Source organism: Gymnodraco acuticeps, unplaced genomic scaffold (genome assembly GCF_902827175.1).
Source record: "Gymnodraco acuticeps unplaced genomic scaffold, fGymAcu1.1, whole genome shotgun sequence".
Taxonomy (NCBI): Eukaryota; Metazoa; Chordata; class Actinopteri; order Perciformes; family Bathydraconidae; genus Gymnodraco; species Gymnodraco acuticeps.
The window spans coordinates 1,504,642-1,522,012 of record NW_022990015.1 but is presented as its reverse complement, the minus strand read 5'-3'; the positions used below and the strand labels follow the sequence as shown (position 1 = coordinate 1,522,012).

The window sequence follows — 17,371 nt, the reverse complement described above, 5'->3', positions numbered from 1 at the left end:
TTTGGTGCAATTAGTTACCAGTTCCTAAAAAAACAAAAATGAATAAAAAAGGCTTCAGTGTATTTGAAGAAAAAGCCTATTTACATCTGATATAATATACATTATCACCATTTCCTTGAAACCAACTTAATATTCTTTCACATAGTTTGATTTTGGACATGACCTGAGTATAATTTAAGGTCAAATGAGGGCTACTACATCTGTATTGAAAAGGTTCAACCATGTGTTATTAAGTGGTATGACAAAACTTCTTCATGAATACAAAGGAATAATTTCAGCAAATCTGTGACAAGGTTATCATGTAATTAAGGAAAGAACAAAAGAGAAGAAACTGACAGGACAGGCTACTGTACGTAAGGTCATGGAGAATATAGCAAGGTTATTGATAATGTATGTCAATTGCTTCCATGTTTGTTTCATTTCTGGTATGGAGTAACTCAAATATAAAAAAATAATAAAATCAAGTAGAAATAGTTCTGTCTTTAGCTGTTAAATGTACATTAAGATATGATAGCCTTCATATAAAATACATTCAAGAAAGAGTATACATTTTGTACAGTACTAAAAATGTATTTTTATTAGGGGAACGACAATCAATTAAAAATGAATTATACATTGTACTTTATTAGTATAAAGCAATTACCAATTCAATCATTCCTTTAGAATTCTAATTTAATTCAAATTCTTAATTGAAATAGCTCAATACGTCCATTTCAGTACACTTTATGATAAACTTCATTATAAGTAAATAAACACCTCAGATTGCCATTCTTCAAAAGGCATATAAAGAATAAAAGAGTAAATATTGATATGAACAACAAACAGGGCAGCTAAACAACAAAGTCGTTGAGACATTACTATACAAAGCTATATATTGATTGTCTTTATTGCACACAGAAAAAGACCCCGGCCCTAAATATTACATTATCTTATTTCACACAAGAGTCTGCTTAAAGGCTGCAGACTGCAGAGAATTTAAATGTGTGAAAGTACAGAGGCAGCAATATCACAATGTCAACAATATAGTAACAGCTAGCTGCAAGTACATGTTACTAAAAAAGGTATATTCAATATGTAACTGTCATTTGTCAAAACACCAAGATAAAGCTTTTATCAGCTTGTAAAAACTAAAAACAGATCCCACATCACCAAAAAGGTATTGATTAACAGCAATATATCTTTCTCTTTAAATCATAGATGCTTCATCTCCAGGGAAGGCTTAGGGGAAAATTCAGCGACGCCATTTTTCTGTAGAGTCAAAAAAATTAAATAACGTTTAAATCAAGAAAAACAAAAAACATATTTTTCATTTATGTCCATTAATTCATACTTATATTTATGCATTTATTTTTTTACCTCTGGTGACATCGAAGCAGTTTTCACAGTGCACCATGTGTTTGTAGATCCACATGCTGTCCCCAGCTTTCATATAGCCCATATTGCTGTTACACACCTCGCACTGCCAAAACACACACACACACTCATGATTAAATACACACACGCTAAGCAGTCAGCTGCACAATACCTGTTAGCCGAGAAGAACACTTACTCACGCATTGTACTTAAGTATCATTTTGCTGTACTTTACCTAAGTATTCCCATTTGAAGCAGATTTAAAATCCCCTAAACCTCAGAAGGAGAATACTGTGCCTCATACTCTGAAACATTACCAGCTGTAGATCCTTGTTATGTTGCAAATTAAAACCCCTACAGGTGTTTCCAATTACTCAGGCTAATTACGCTGCTTGGCAGTTGGGAAGAACAATTCAGGTAATTACCACAAACTCTACTTCACAGAAGAAGTAGGAATGTATTTATTTTACTAGTATGAATTGCAACTCATACAGCATCTAAATACTTCTTCAAACACTGATTTTTCTCATTTTAATGGAATGTTATTCTACTCACTTTAAAGCAGGTGGTGTGGCAGTTGATCTTCATGTCATCCAGGACCATCTTGGCGTCACCAGTGAAGGGCTTACGGCAGTAGCTGCACAGGTCTTTCTCAAGCACCGTTCTATTGAAAAAATCATCATATATTTAAATAAAGTTGTTGACCTTGGATATACTGTCTCTGTCTTTGACCTATATATATGATCCTAAAGATGTTTTTTCATCTAGTGCCACCAGCAGATTTATATCTTTTCACAAAAATGTAGTAACATAAAAATTAGCATAATAGGGACCCTTTAAGACTATGCCTTACATAATACATTCCACCCATCACCATGTTAGCATTAAGCGTCTTTGAGCATCAGGAAATTAGAAAACAATTTTTTTTAGGAAATTAGCATTAGGAAGTGCTATAAAAATCCCATGTATTTTTATTATTATTATTATCATTGTGAGCATGTTAGCATTGTGACATTTTGCTCATAGCACCACTGTGCCTTGCACAATTGCCTTGCGGGGCTATTAGTACATTTGTTCACTATTTTTTTGTGGACCTGCTGTTTCCAAGGTCTACAAAGAATGCACTTCCTACCTCTCAGGAGCTGCATACACACTCTTTGAGGAGGATGAGTAGACTGAATCTGTCATGTCATCTGACCTGCTGTGAGAATACAGTAACACTAATATCAGTTTCCATAACAGTCTTACTTTACTTTACTCCCATATCATGTTTGTACAACAATATTAAACATGTTTAATTTCATGAAATACCTGCTGCTCCTGTATGTTTTGGAGGAGTAGGAGGTTGGACTGGAGATACTGGTGTACTCATAACTGTAGGAAAACAAAATGAACCATAGATAAGTAATATTTTTAACTCACTGTACATGCAGAGATAGTTTTCTCTGCTTCCTACCTGGAGTTTGGTTTGGAGTAAGAGAAGGTTTTGTCGCTGCTGTAGTCGTCACTGTGTGTGCAAACACAGAACAGATAAGGGATGTAATAAAGACTGCAGCCACATTTCATCTGGTTGTATAGCATAGGCAAACCCTGCAATGGTTGTGTATGTGTGGGTGTGAGAGATGTCGATAATAGTTTAATGATTACCTGGGTGTGCTGCTGATGGTGTAGGAGGAGGTGCGGGTGGAGGGAAGATCATCAGTGTACGAGCTGTAGCTGTGTGTCCAAGAGGAATATCAATGAGTTGCAAATGGTACACATTTCTTTATCTTGTACAAATTATCTTTATAATTTTATTAAAATGTAAATATTATACTATTTGTTCTAATGTAATCTCTTTCAATAAACCTTGTTACTTCTTGATCTATTAATTAATGACATTTACATCAGACCCAGCTGTACTTTGTCTTGATGTTCAATAGCAAACAACAATAAATGATGATGTCTTGATGTGTATAAACAGGAAAACTTACACATGCCATGATCTCTGACATAAACTAAAATGTCATGTTTTTATAAAGGACATGAAATCAATGGATACTCTGATATTGCTGCTAATGTATTTAAATATTGTTTGCTCTTTTTTCCATTTTTTAAAGTAGTCTATTTTAATGAACATTGCCTTTTTTTCAGACATTGTGAATGTAAAATGAGATTGAGTAATTAGTATTATTAGATAAAAACTAGATATTTTTATTTATTTATTGAAAACTACATATAATACACAAAATGATCTAATCTGGTTTGGTTTACAACCAATCTTAAAATACACATAGTATTTCCTCTGTAAATATAGACACATTTCTTCACATGGCATCAACCCCAATCAATCCCAGTCAGCATGTTTACCTGGAGGTCCTGTGGGTGGAGGATGGTGAAGACACTGGGCTTGAGGCTCTAAAGGCATAAACACAATGTCAGAAGAAACCAGGATAACTTAATGGAACAAGTAAATAACCATGGCATTACTTCCATTATTCAAATCCAGCACTCACCCTCTGCTGCTCGCAATTGTGATGTTCTCTCTCTTTGTGATGCTGCTGCTGCTGCTGACACAATGACAATGCAATTATTTCAATGACATGAATAAATAAATGTTTGTGTTTTGTATAAAGGTTATTCACTGAGGCATCTCACCTGGAAGAAGAAGACAGACTGGATGCATTTGTGATGGATTTAGGCAAGAGGGTGTCGTACAGGTCATCCTCGGCACTGTAGAGAAAAAATACACACAAATATATGAGTTTGAAATCCTTTTTTTATTTAAAAAAATTAATAAATATTGAAGGATGTCGATCTTACGAGGCGGAACTCCTTGTCGTGGTGGTAGCTTTAGTATCATTTCTGGAAAAAATGACAAATGATTGTTATCAAACTGACTGGTATTTATTGTTATAGTCAGTTTGTTAAAGCTGTGCTGCAGTTACTCACCCATTGCTGCTGCTTCTCACTGTCACATACTCAGTGCTGGAGATAGTTCTTTCGTTGTAAAGAGGAAAAAAACCCTCCATTACAATATATAGTTTTTGAATATTTCATATTTTTCCTTGACTTGTTATCCATATAATTCATTTTCTAGTTTTATTTTGGGAATATCACCTGTCTGAGGATGAGTAATCATCCTTGATCTTCGAGGGGACGAGTGTGTCAAACAGATTGTCCTCAGCACTGCACAGAAATACAGGTTAAGTTGTAGGTGATGTAAAAATGTAAGCATATTAATTGGAAAATGGGAGCTTTACACCTCTTATTAAATCATCTAAGTTATATTTTCTTGTAAAATGTACTTAGTCTTACTGTAATAAAAAAAATATGGAAGGGGAAAATTACCTAAAAATGTATTATTATATCTATCTATTCTTATATTCGCTCTAAGGCACAAAGACACACTGAAAGGGGAACAGGCATTGCAAGACCACAATGTACACTCACACCATTCACACGCCCACTGACCATCTGGGCCTCAAATAAGCCTTCGTGTCTCATGTGCATGGAGCTAAATCTTTATTATGTATAGGCTCAGTGCAATACAGTATATAAAGGATATCCCTATAGAGGTCATGGTTTAGAAGCATTGGGCTAACATGTGTCTATGTTCTACTTTTCGTCAACAAATCCCATGAAACAAAGTACTTTATGACTTTTCTACCCTGTCTTTTGGACTCAACCCCTAGTCCATTTGTTCCAATTGAAGATGTACATATATTTTTAATTTATTAGAAAAGTCTCAGTCATTTCCTTTACTGTAGTTTTAGAAGACATTACTCAAATGGGAACAAATGGTGCATTTGTATAAGGACTGTTTTTAAGAGGAAGACATTTCGTTTTTTGACATTTTCTTCTGACTAACTTGAATATAAAGTTACCAAAATAATACACAGCCTCCCCTGCATTGTACACACTATGGTTTGAAACTCACTCAGTGTCAGCGCTGCTTTTCACTGTCACAGTCTGAACCGTGGAGACAGTCTTTCTGCTGTAAAGAAAAAAACAAGTATGTAGTTACTGAAGGCCTGGCGTCATTATCAACGTGATTTATTTTCTAGGTTTTATGTATGAAAATATCACCTGTCTGTGGGTGAGTTAATGTCCTTGATCTTCGAGGGGATGAGTGTGTCAAAAAGCTTGTCCTCAGCACTGTACAGAAATACAGTTTAAGTTATAAGTGATGTAAAGATTTAAATTATATTATGATTTAATAATACGTTTTTTATGAGTGTCCATTATGCGCCAACATCTTACTCGTTGCTGCTGCTAATGGTTCTTTCAGTCACTCTGGTTGTCTTTGTTGGTGAGTAGCTTGAGTATAGTGTCCTGTGTGAAAATATATTTCATTTGCTCAAGTATTGTAGTTGAGTTCACGTTTGAATTTGTACTTTACTTGTGCATCTCTACAAATGCTATACATTAACTAAAGATATTGCACTTTTCACCTAGCTATTTATCTGAAAACTACAGTTACTTGTGACCTTTTAGATTAATTCACATTAAAACATTGGATACATTTATAAAAGACAACATATTGTCAAAGATTGAATGAGTGATACCTAGAATTTGGACATTTAGAGGCCCAAGCGGATAAGATGATTATATATTTCACCACATTTACCAAAACATAGAGAAGAGTCAATAGATGAAAAAACATGTGTGCAACAGTTGATACTTAGTAATTTTTTGTTAACCTAAGAATATGATTATGAGTACTTAGACCACCATTGATTATATTGAAGTATATTTTTACTCTTTGCTTGTATTCTTGACCCTCTGACTGAATGTCTCAGTCATGGTGGGACTCTTAAGCACAGGGGATCTGGAAGAAAAAACCGGAGTTGTCATCAAACAGACACAGAATCAGTGTGTGATAAGTTGAAACATCTTAATGATTTTTGATTCCCTACTTAAGACTCTGGGTGGAGGTGAAGGTGGTCTCAGTGGTTGTGCCATCCTTGCTGACCGAGGAGGTCCTTGAGCTTAAGGTGGAGTAATAAAAAACAAATGAACAAATACTCAGGTAATCTTTCCTGTGGTTTGGTTAGTAGCAAGTGTTAGTACCTTGTATTAGGTTTCCCTATGACAGTTTTGGATGTAGTTCTGTTGTGATATGATAAACAAAATGACACATAATGTACTCTGTCGTTGCTGCTTTTTGTGCAATAGACTGAAGCTTTACATACCTGATGGGAGAGTCGGACTTCGGAGATGAGTATGTGCTGCTACAAAGAAGCAGAATGTTAGGATAACTTCATACTAATATAACAAAAAAGAAACTAGATATTGCACCATTTGTTGTTTTATCATGAAAATGTACCTTTTTGAGTAGGAGGATGTCCTGCTGGAGGGGAGGGTGCTGGTTAAAGAGATGCATTGTTAAGCAACAGTTTGGTTAAAATGACTCAAAGTGCCTGAACACAAATAAAGGATTTCAGCACAAATGAACAGGCACTGTGTGTCTGCAGAGGAAAACAACTATAAATGAGTATAAATACGGTACTAACCTGCTGCTCGTCTTATCCGGACTTCCGGTAAATCTACAATGATAGAATCACAATCAAAGCTATTTTCTGTTGTTTGATGTTTTTCAAAAACAACTGCTAACACGACATTTATTTTAAATCTACAAACATTTGAAATGTATTGAAATTATTTTTTTGTTACTATCGTACCTCTTGCTGAGCGCCTGCACAGATGTTGAAGTTTTTGTAGTTGTGGTGGTTTTTACTTCCTCACCCCCTGGACTGTGAGCAAAGGACAATGAAGTATGTAAATAGACTAAGGGCTCATTTTTACATTACACCCAGTTGCTGTGTGTGCGACCCTTATTGAGAAAATATTTAAATGTTGTTTTACCCCACAGAAGTCTCATCGGTTTTGACCTGGCTTAGAACAGTTTTGCCAAAGTTTGGATCTCGGCTGAAGGAGGGAAAAAAAGATCACAAGTTAATTCATTTATACTACCAGAGGCGACTCATCACTGTGTCTTGCAAAAGGAATGTAGAAAGAGGTTTTTTTTTTTTTTAGACAAAGGTAGACTTGAACTACCAGTCACACCCAACAGCTATGGCATTGTGTGGGTTTGCCAGTTTGGAATATTTGATTTGTTCACTATGTTTTCATGACTCACTCAACAGCTTCATCCTCATCGTCCACTTTTCTGATCCAGCTGTTGTCTTTCAGCAGAGAGGCTGAAAACAAAAAAGACTTGAGTGTCTCCAACTCACATTTTCAAGGAAGTTAGACATATTTTGAGCAGGTAAAAACTGAAATTAATACGAAAGTGCCTGTTAGTGAAGCTCATACGGTATTCTTTTTTGACAATGTACACATAATATTACACTCAGGTGGCTTTGAACGTACTGTTTGATGGAGACTTCAGAAACTGATGATAATGAGGCTGATACAAAATACATATGCGATGTGTTTTAAAGTGTTCAGAATCATCTTGCATTGGAATGGACAGAAAGTATGACATGTAATTAAGTATTTGAATAAAGAAAAATGATTGCCAATGATTCGCATTTGGAGTAAAATCCACAATTAAAGCATTTGTTTGTGTTATGTGTTATGTGTTATTGTGAAATATAATTTGGTTGTGAATGGGTTCATCATTGTTCTTCATTGTCAGGCCTTTCAGTTCAGCGTCAAGAATATGTTGATTTTCTTTCATCTCTTATACTGTTTTTAATCAATCTTCATATATTTAATTTAATTTAATTATATGACATTTATTTTTACCCTGTGCATTAATCTAGAGTTACGTTTACTGTCTAATTATCAGCTTGTTCAGTCATCAGTAATGCACTTTGACTTACATTACATATATAAAGGGCTATAAATAAATACTCAATAAGATTAAAAACATTTAATTTTCAATATTAAAAAAAACAGGCGTATTATTCTTATGGCTGTGAATGTGCAATAAATAATAACAATAAAAAGAAAATGTGAAATAAGAAATAGAGGAAAATATATTACGGATGAAATAAATCAATTTGAATACAATTAATATTACAGTTGTAGAAGAGTTGGATTAACATAATTTGACAAATGTAACCTTTGGATATTGACATTACAATGTGTTTTTTAGTTTTCTGTATTTTATTTATTTATATTTCTTAATACTTACGCGCTTTGTATGCTGAATACGCGCTCATTTTGTAACCTGTGTGTGAAAAACAAGGAAATTCATCACATAATGAAACCACATTGGCCACTAGATGGTACTGTGGAATAACGTCTGACCTGAGATCACTACATGAACTTAACAATCAAAGCTATTACTTATGTCATTGTTCTCCTTATGTGCACTTTCTCACCATAACTGACATATTTCAGTTTTGCTCAACCCTAAACTCACTGATTGAGCCCCAAACTGGTTTGTCTTGATCTGTGTCCACCTGCCCTTTATAACACACCTTTTTCAAACACAGTATTGTCAGCAAAACAGAAGGGCGTACCAGTATCATTCCATTAGCTATTCGTGATAAGATCACGCCCTTTTAACTAAATGCACTACAGAGCACAAACAAATCCATATCAGGAACAATTAGGCAGATATCCACAGCTGGGAGGGTGGTTATATTTCGTAAATGCACCATATGTCTGATTATAAGTTGCTCTGTCAAATTAGTGCCATTTGCCTTTAAAAAAATGTGTTTAGCGTAGGGCTTGAAGTTGTTTGAAAGATCCATATCACAGATGTCTTGCATTTCAGAGCTAAAAACAGAATTGTTTGCTTTGAGTTGTCTTTAAACTTTCAGTACTGTTGAGAATAAACTGTAAAACATATTATGATTGATAAAGTGGAATCCTTTACATATAAGACTTTTATTGAGCATTGTGAAGCTGAAAAACATTGTTCTTGAGGATTACAGTAACTATCAAAAATGTACTGTCAATAACACACTGGTACTTAAATTACTTTTTTAGTGTATTTCTACAAGATGCTTTAAATATTTGTGTCCCTATAAAATATGACTACTATACTGTTACTATATAATAGTGTGTAGCAGATCTGATACAATATCTCAAAGTAGTTAGCGTTGACTGAAAGCTCTGTCAAGACTGAACATGTCTGTACCAACTCTACAGGTTAGTAGGAAAAATATGCAAATCATTCATGTTTGCTGAGCACCATCACTTTTCTCTGTAAACGTGTGATCTTAAGCAAAAACAGCTAACATAAATTCAATAAAAGAGTGTGTATGTGTGTGTGCGATGTGTCAATATACTTAAAGTCACTTAAGAAGTACATCATTACATAGTTACAATATGTTTTCTGCTTCTATTTTCCAGGACCATTACACCCTAGTATTAAACATCTGGTCTCACAGAACTCCTAAAATCATTCCCTTTTTTTCTAAGCAATTTCTTTTCCTATGTCTTAAATTTCATTACACAAGAATACTACTGTAAACTGGCAACTGACAAAAGATTATTAAAAGAGACTGGGTACGTACCTTCACTGATGCCTAGTTGGACAGATAATGTAAACTCTTACTGTATCTCAGCTGTAATCACCTGTCTATCACTTGACAGTTTGCACGCCTTGTCATTCCTTGAGCTTTTAACCTTAAGGGAGGAGATTATGAGGCCACCCAAGGGTGTGGCTTCAGACGACAGTCAAAGAAAACGCTCTCTCTCTCACTCCAGATTCTTTCTGTCATCGCCGTCTATACCTTAATAATGGTTGGTTGTCAATCTGCAGAAACAATTTGATTGGGTGGAGTGCTGAAGGACTTGAAATTCTACTTAGAATTCGAGGAAGCAGAACTGCAATGTGGGTGTGGAAGTGTGTGCCTCTTTAACCTTCAATAACTTTGATGTGATTTTACGAGACACTATTAAATAATGTCCTATTTGAAAGATTTGATCCCTATTCACTGTGACATAAAGCAAGAAAAACTATAAAATATATTTATCTAAGGTCTAGATATATGATTTACCTGTCCCCTTGAACTTTGAACTGAGAACAAAAGGCCCTCGTTTTAAATCAATGAGGGCTGACATTGGACTTTGGACTTTGGACTTTAAACATGTATGTTACTACAAGTACTGTAAGGAATGGTGGTTTTTACTGGGTTAGTATCAGATTATTAGATTAATAATTTATCACTCAGGTTTCGTAGTTGAAGTACTCACACCTTCACATGCTGATCACAAAGGCACACAACTGACGCCAGCACAGGTCTCACATATGCACTGAAACTGTGATTAAAACTTCTATTAAATGTAATGTTTAATTACATCTATTAAAGAAGAGGCCTCTTTTCTGCTATCAAAGGGGAAGTTACGGGTTATTTAGGGTTACATGTACATCCAAAATCATCAGGAGTATAAATAAAACTGAGTGACAATCAGACTGGAACTATAAATGCACTGTTGTCTGTGACAGTGAGTTTTATTATTGGGTGTGCCCTGTTGTGAATGATCAAAAGTATGAAAGGCACATAGCATGCAGAGGTGTGACAACATGACTGTAGTGAACCCCTCCTAGTCACAGTGACAGAACGAAAGGAATGCAGACTACTCTGGAAAGATCGATCTAGGTTAAATGTGAACAGGAAGAGAAAATAGTTAATAGAAAGACATTATCTGAATGAACAAGTATGAATGAAAATCACATTGTAAAGTGTTCATAATAAAGACAACCATGCTTATTTTATTATGAACTGATTAAAAAAAAGGTAAACATTCAAAGTCAAATTTTGCAATTTGGTATAATTATCATTAAGAAAATGTTGGAAAGCGGTAAACTGTATTCTTTCAGTCAACAATAATTTCCTGCCTTATTTATGGATGCACAAATTCAAGTGGGATTTACTGACACTGGATGGCGCTAGAGTTACAATGATGGAAATGACAATACAGGTTGTGCAACACTTTTAAAAAAGGTAAATATTACATGTTATCCCAAGGATATATATATCACATTAGGACTATTTGTGTTAGGATAACTGTTGACACACACTTAGTTCCAAGGATTTTTTCATTCAAGCCTTGCTTCCTAGATGTGTGAACACCAACTGGATTGCATGTCTGCCATCTCTTTTCATTCTTGTGACACTCATGCCTGAACTATGGCATAATCTTGGCCTAGATATCCCACCCTTCTGTGCTCTATTTGTGCCAACAGAATAGAGCACAGAACACCAGGGATTAAATAGCAGCCTCTGAATGTGAATGCATCCCTAGGCTACACATTTTTTAAACCTTCTATCTGAAAACCACTTAAAAAAGGAGGGCCAACAAATGTCTGCAGTTTGTGATTTACAATGGATCTTCATCATACACTTCAACTGAGCTGCTGTTATATGTCTTACTGAAATATTAATTGGACAATCCCTCAGTGTTATGATAGTAAATTCTTACGGTAAGAGTCAGTTGTCGTCACTGACACATGCTGTGAAATTGTGCTTTATAATGCTCTCTGGGTTGCTATGAGAAGAGAATGTAGACCGACCCCTCTCTTGTCATTGGGCCACTGCAAAACCTGGCAACCAATAAAGCATCACTAGGGCCTGTGTAAATCTCTCTCTATGTATCTCTACCTCAATAAATGTGCATGCACATCCACATGTACACACATTTGAAAGAGATGACATACACATAACACTTATTTAAATGTACTTGCTGAATACATGTTCTCAGCATAACATGGTTGCGACTGCAACATATTTTGCACATACCTGTGAAATGTGTCCTACCTGCACCAGTTTTGCTGTTTATTTTGGCCTTCACTGACATTCCGACTGATGTTATGTAACACGTGTCTCCCAGTTTTCCCCAATGCAGTATTCCTGCTCCTCCTTGTGTTGCCCCTGTCAGAAGGTGAAAATGCAAATATTACTATCATAATAATGTGCATGTTGCATTACGTAAGCACTTCAGTATACCCATGCATTTTGGGAATTTAAGGCATACACAAACTGACAGTAGATTTGTTATCTTGCCAAATGTGATCCACATCATGCATGTTTATAAAAAAAAGGTTGTCTTTTGCTTTATGTAGAGAGAGCTACTGCAGCTGGGGCCTGATCAGTAAAGAAGTTCACTGTATAACAAACATCTGATCAAAGCATGATTGCAGTCCTTGTACAAAGCATAGGCTATTGAAATATATTTTCAATAAATACAGTTTAAGGTGCAAACTATGTCCGACATCAAATTGCAGCAACTGTAGTGGCCACAGGAGATAGACATGCAATGCTAGTACACATGGTCCCAGCTGCTGAGGTAACAGTAGTTAATTTATTGTAAATGGTAAAAGCAGAGAAGAAATAATGAGCTATGAAGTCAAAGCAGTCTTAACTAAATAAAACACTATTTTTAAAGGTCAAACCCGAGCTTCAGCATTTTAAGGACAACACAGCTTGTAATCGTCTTTAAAAGCATCTCAATGTGCCAATTTTAGATCAAACTGGGAGGGGCCCTGTATGGACATCTGCTAATTAAATGTTTCTGACTGTGCTTACTCTGCAAAATAGCATATGGTTCTGTTTTCTCTCTAAAAGGAACCATTTCACTTTCACAATTATCGATTTGGGTTAAAAATAATGAACTAAGCATTGGTATATGTATAGACAGGGAGATAATTGTTCATATGAATCACTGATAGCATCGCCCAGTATAGTCATATGAAAATATCCCGGCATGCTAGCGACGCAACACTCAGCCAGGGAGGGGAGGGATGATGGAGCTAAGATGGCAGCCCTACTGAGGGTGCTGCCTCTCTGGGGTCAAGAAATATTCAAGGAACGAATGAAACCGAAACACGAACAGGCAGTTTTTGGAAATTAACGGTGCCGTTTCTGCTGTTTTACTAGCACATGTATTATGGCTTGAGAAGATCTATTTTCGGGAGACAAGCACCGTGTTGACGCTGTGGCCGGGATAGGAAGACCGTAGCTGCACCACCAGATTGGCTACAATTTGCGCTTATAATAACCGGGGACCTTGGACGTTTAATTGTGGTATTTCTGCAACTTGGAACGGACAAATAATGTGACATGTGGCGGATTTGATGACAAGTGGATCGCATCTGATGGCTAGAAATTATCTAGCTGTGATATCTTTTGTGTAATATATGCATTGTTCTCCAAAACGATGATGTGTGCTGCTGCGGCAGCGGCCGCCGGTGGAGGGATTCTGCCCTCCTCATCGCCGTCGATGGGGCTGGGTGTCCGGGTCATATCTGGAGCAGGAGCCGAGCTCTCCACCATCGGTTCTGGGATGGGTTCTTGTCCGACAGCCGGAGCCCAGTCGGATTGTCGGACTCGGTACCAGCTTTTACTCTCAGGGCGAGCACTGGCTGAACGATACAGACGGATTTATACCACCGCTATTAATGATAAAGAGCAAGGGATAAATCAAGGACGGTGAGTGGTTACCGTAAACATGTAGATATCAGAGAGGCTGGTCTGTCATCTGTAGGGCTAGCTGTGCTAACTACCATAAGCTATCATTAACCCTTGCTTAGCGGTACTACAGTTCAACAACATATACACTTCTGTCAACAGTAATGCATGGCTCTTGAGCTAGAGGGGTTCTAGTCATACAAGTCATTGTTTTAACTTCAAACAACATGCCAGGAGCCCCATATTTTGGGTGCACCCTCTTGAAGGAGTCTGCTTGCTAGGTAGCATTTTGGCTCTGACTTCCCTAGCTTTATCAGAGCCAGCTAAGCTAACGTTACTTCACCCTTACTCGAGAGGTTTGCAGCCTAGATGCTTTGGAGATTCTGTTTTCTTTAGTCATTGACACAATCTAATCGAAATTAAAATCCTTACTTACCTGGGTTAAACACATTCAAAGATGTGCTCTATCGGCTTAGAGTTATATTCAAAACAAGCTAGCTGGCTAACTGTCATGACAGCAATTTGTTTAGAGCGATATAGCCATTGCCCAGCTAAATGTACACAAACGTCTTACACGTTCATGTTTTGTGAATCACTTTTAAACTTCCAAAGCTTGCGTTTTCACGATATGTTAAGATACTTAATCATTTATTATAATTTGATGTAGGCCCAACGGCGTCACTGTTTCGATTCCTAGCTCTGACGTTACTAACGATAAAAAGCATTTCCCAGGTTATCCTCTTGTAAGCTAATTTTTTTCCAAGAAGCTGATAATAATAAGACATACATAATAAATACAGCATATGGCCCTTCATACACCACGTTTGACGTGTATGGGTGAGGATGTTTGGGAGGTGGATGAACTCATTTGCTTTTCTAGCATTAGCGGGTAATACAGTTACGTCATTCAGGCAGACAGTCAGTCAGGTTGTAGACAGAGTATCTGGATCATTGCAGCATCCTCCCTCACAAACTCAATTGTTTTTGTATCCCCCATCCCCCTCTCCATGTACAAAAACCGACTATATGCGTTTGAAACATACTATCATAACCATCTCCTTCTGAATGTACAGCTCTATGCAAATGAGCAACAACAGTGTTTCAACCTCTTCATTATATTATTTTGAACTACCATCTTATTATACAACAATCTTTCTATTAATATGATGGTGGAAATGTTGCTTGCACATACCATTGTGAATTACCTACTATTGTAAACATCAGACATTTTGTCAGCCTTGTTTTACTTTGGTATTGTGTGTAGCCTGTCACTTTGTGATCAAAAGGTTGCAGAATGTTAATCTAAATGTATATGATGGCAAGATATTAAACATCAATACTCAGTTGCACTATTGAGTAATATAACTAAACTATAATTAAACTCTTATTCCAGGCTTGACAAGATGCATTGCTTTTCTGTATTTAGTAGTTATGAATAATGATTACTAAATCATGCACAGCCTTTTCCTTTTTTAGTAGTACTGTAAATCTATTTTTGGTCCCTTACACTGGTTCTGGCAGCCTGATTCGTGAGGGGAATTTATCATGAAAAGCCAATGCAAATTTGGTTCAAAAGCTTGAAAGAAGACATTTCCACAAAAACTAAATTGTGCTTGTTTTGAGGCTTTGTTAAAATGAGTGACACTGAACCTTGTGACTCCTGCTATATGTCTGATAGTGAAGAAGGGAACACACTTGCTAGCTTCTTAAAATATAAGCTGAAGGTGTGGTTACTATAAAAGACATCTGACATTAATTCAACATTTTGACAGCTAGTCTACACAGTAAACAATGAATGTTTGTTTTTCTGGCTTAAAGAATAATTGTGTTGACTATTAGGTTTACGTCTAATTCTCCTTTCATCATATTTGTAATAAAGCTAATGAGATTTGTAATATGTGATGCTGTATTTTGCAATACTGAGCAACCACTGTGTACTTTCAGGGGAAAGAAGGCTTTGAGTAAGAAGAAACTGAAGAGGCGACAGAAGGTCAAGTCAAAAGTAAAATCAAGAACAAAGGTAAGATATATCACAATTGTTTTTATTGCACGTGTTCCTTAATGTAAGGCTAATATTGATGTTTTTATATTTGAATTGTACTAATTAATATGTTCAGAGATGTTTTCTTTATTTAACCATTCCAATTATACATTATTAAATTATTTTCGTCTTTAAATAAATACATAATACTTAACATCACACAATGTTAATCATAAAAAAGTGCAATAAAATAGGGCATAAGTCAAAACAAAACTTGAAATTAAACAGAACAACTCAAGGAAGAACACACAGTGACTGGACAGTTATCAACATTATGTAGGATAAGAGGAAACAAGGAGGTGTTAATTGTCATATGTGTGCATGTTATTTCACAAAGTCAGTAGGGATGGGGTTTAACAAGGGAGGGCAGCAGAAATAAATAAAATAAATAATAAAAATGAAAAAGATCATCATAATAATGATAATAATAATGACTAGTTCCATGTAAAGCATTTTAATGAATACATACATTTAGTATTGAACATTTTCTCTTTATATTAATGAGATCAACATGATTGACGGTTTTAATTTTCATCTGTCACAGCCTCAGGTATGAATCTACTGAATTATTAACATTTGGAGAGGACACGATAAAAGATAAGGTTATATTCTCTGAAATCTTGAATGTAGCTATTGGCAAAAGGTTGATTATTCAATCAACAGAAAAACAATCGGCAACTACTTTGCTCAATGATAAATTGATACATTTGATAATGATTTTTTTTTAAATATCAGAAGCAGTTTTCAACCTCTTTTCTGGCATTTTATAGAATAATTCCCTATTTTTTTGGAAATATAATCAGAGGAAAACTCTATTATGAAAAAGATAATTAGTTGCAGCCCTGATCCTGGAGGTGTTTGGCAGTAGAATGTTTTGTCAGTGGTGGAGGCTGGTCAGATGCCACGGAGCCCATCCACACATGACGTTTGAGAGGTGGATGGGCATACAGCGAGTCACATGGGAGTGGCTCTGGTTTGAGCATGATGGCTTGTTGCCGAGCGACCTAATGTGTGCCACATCTCCACGGCAACAGTTGCCTGCCTTCATCTCCTCCGTCCAAATAGAAAGCATTAGCTGTATCAATGGAGGTGGTTTTGTTTTTGTTTATGTTTTAGATTTTGCATTGACGGCATGTATTAACTATTTGATCTTCATACAACGACAACACATATAATCCTGTTAGATTGTGTTGACACATTTCCTTGCTATACTTCTCTGAAAAGAGAGGGAGAGCTGGGTTTGTGGTTGGTCTGTAATATTGTTAGCCAGCATTTGGATTTAATTTTATTACACTGTTTTTTTGCCAGTTACTTGGCAGGCAAAGGCAAGACAGATCTATTTAATGTGATGTAGCTGGGAAGGATGGAGGCTCTAATGCCTTGTCATCCTTCACCTCAAAACTCCATCAGACAGGAAATCCAACGTAGAGAAGGCTGCACAGTTTAAGTTCTCTTCAGGTTGACTTGTTCGGTGAGTTGATGTCCTGGAACAGCAGAAGATCTTCTATAGAGACAGGGAATGGATAAAGCACGCAGGCATAAATACGTGGGTAGTTACACAGGCAGTCCTGCTGTATTTGTTTGTGTTGTGTGTCATAGTCAGACAAGAAAACGAGTGGTTTGA

At 36.1% G+C, this 17,371-nt stretch overlaps 2 protein-coding genes across 30 annotated transcripts in view; one reads left to right on the top strand and one right to left on the bottom strand.

Annotated features, from left to right (window-relative positions):
- Nucleotides 1-554: 554 nt before the first annotated feature.
- Nucleotides 555-10,067, bottom strand: scel (sciellin). 5 transcript variants are annotated; one of them, XM_034213611.1, is made up of 26 exons: nt 9,810-10,067; nt 8,477-8,512; nt 7,475-7,535; nt 7,201-7,263; nt 7,017-7,088; nt 6,849-6,881; nt 6,662-6,700; nt 6,528-6,566; nt 6,252-6,323; nt 6,095-6,163; nt 5,596-5,667; nt 5,422-5,490; nt 5,273-5,326; nt 4,453-4,521; nt 4,285-4,332; nt 4,156-4,197; nt 3,991-4,065; nt 3,849-3,902; nt 3,703-3,750; nt 3,001-3,069; nt 2,810-2,860; nt 2,665-2,727; nt 2,486-2,554; nt 1,909-2,017; nt 1,357-1,459; nt 555-1,248 (listed from the first exon to the last, which is right to left on the bottom strand). In XM_034213611.1, exons 2-26 carry the CDS (start codon nt 8,502-8,504, stop codon nt 1,232-1,234), a joined length of 1,488 nt encoding a protein of 495 aa, XP_034069502.1. In that variant the 5' UTR covers nt 8,505-8,512; nt 9,810-10,067; the 3' UTR covers nt 555-1,231. The 5 variants fall into 5 exon arrangements, with proteins under 5 accessions (XP_034069502.1, XP_034069503.1, XP_034069499.1 ...); XM_034213612.1 differs by having other exon boundaries at nt 5,273-5,329; nt 6,528-6,563; XM_034213608.1 differs by having other exon boundaries at nt 5,273-5,329; nt 9,810-10,065.
- A 2,956-nt stretch (nt 10,068-13,023) lies between these two features.
- mycbp2 (MYC binding protein 2) overlaps nt 13,024-17,371 on the top strand; it is a 72,721-nt gene continuing 68,373 nt past the window's right edge. For all 25 annotated transcript variants that reach the window (XM_034213627.1, XM_034213637.1, XM_034213629.1 and 22 more), the window contains exons 1-2: nt 13,024-13,727; nt 15,651-15,726. In XM_034213627.1, coding sequence (XP_034069518.1) covers nt 13,456-13,727; nt 15,651-15,726 — 348 coding nt within the window. In that variant the 5' untranslated portion in view covers nt 13,024-13,455. The remainder of the gene's footprint in view (nt 13,728-15,650; nt 15,727-17,371) is intronic.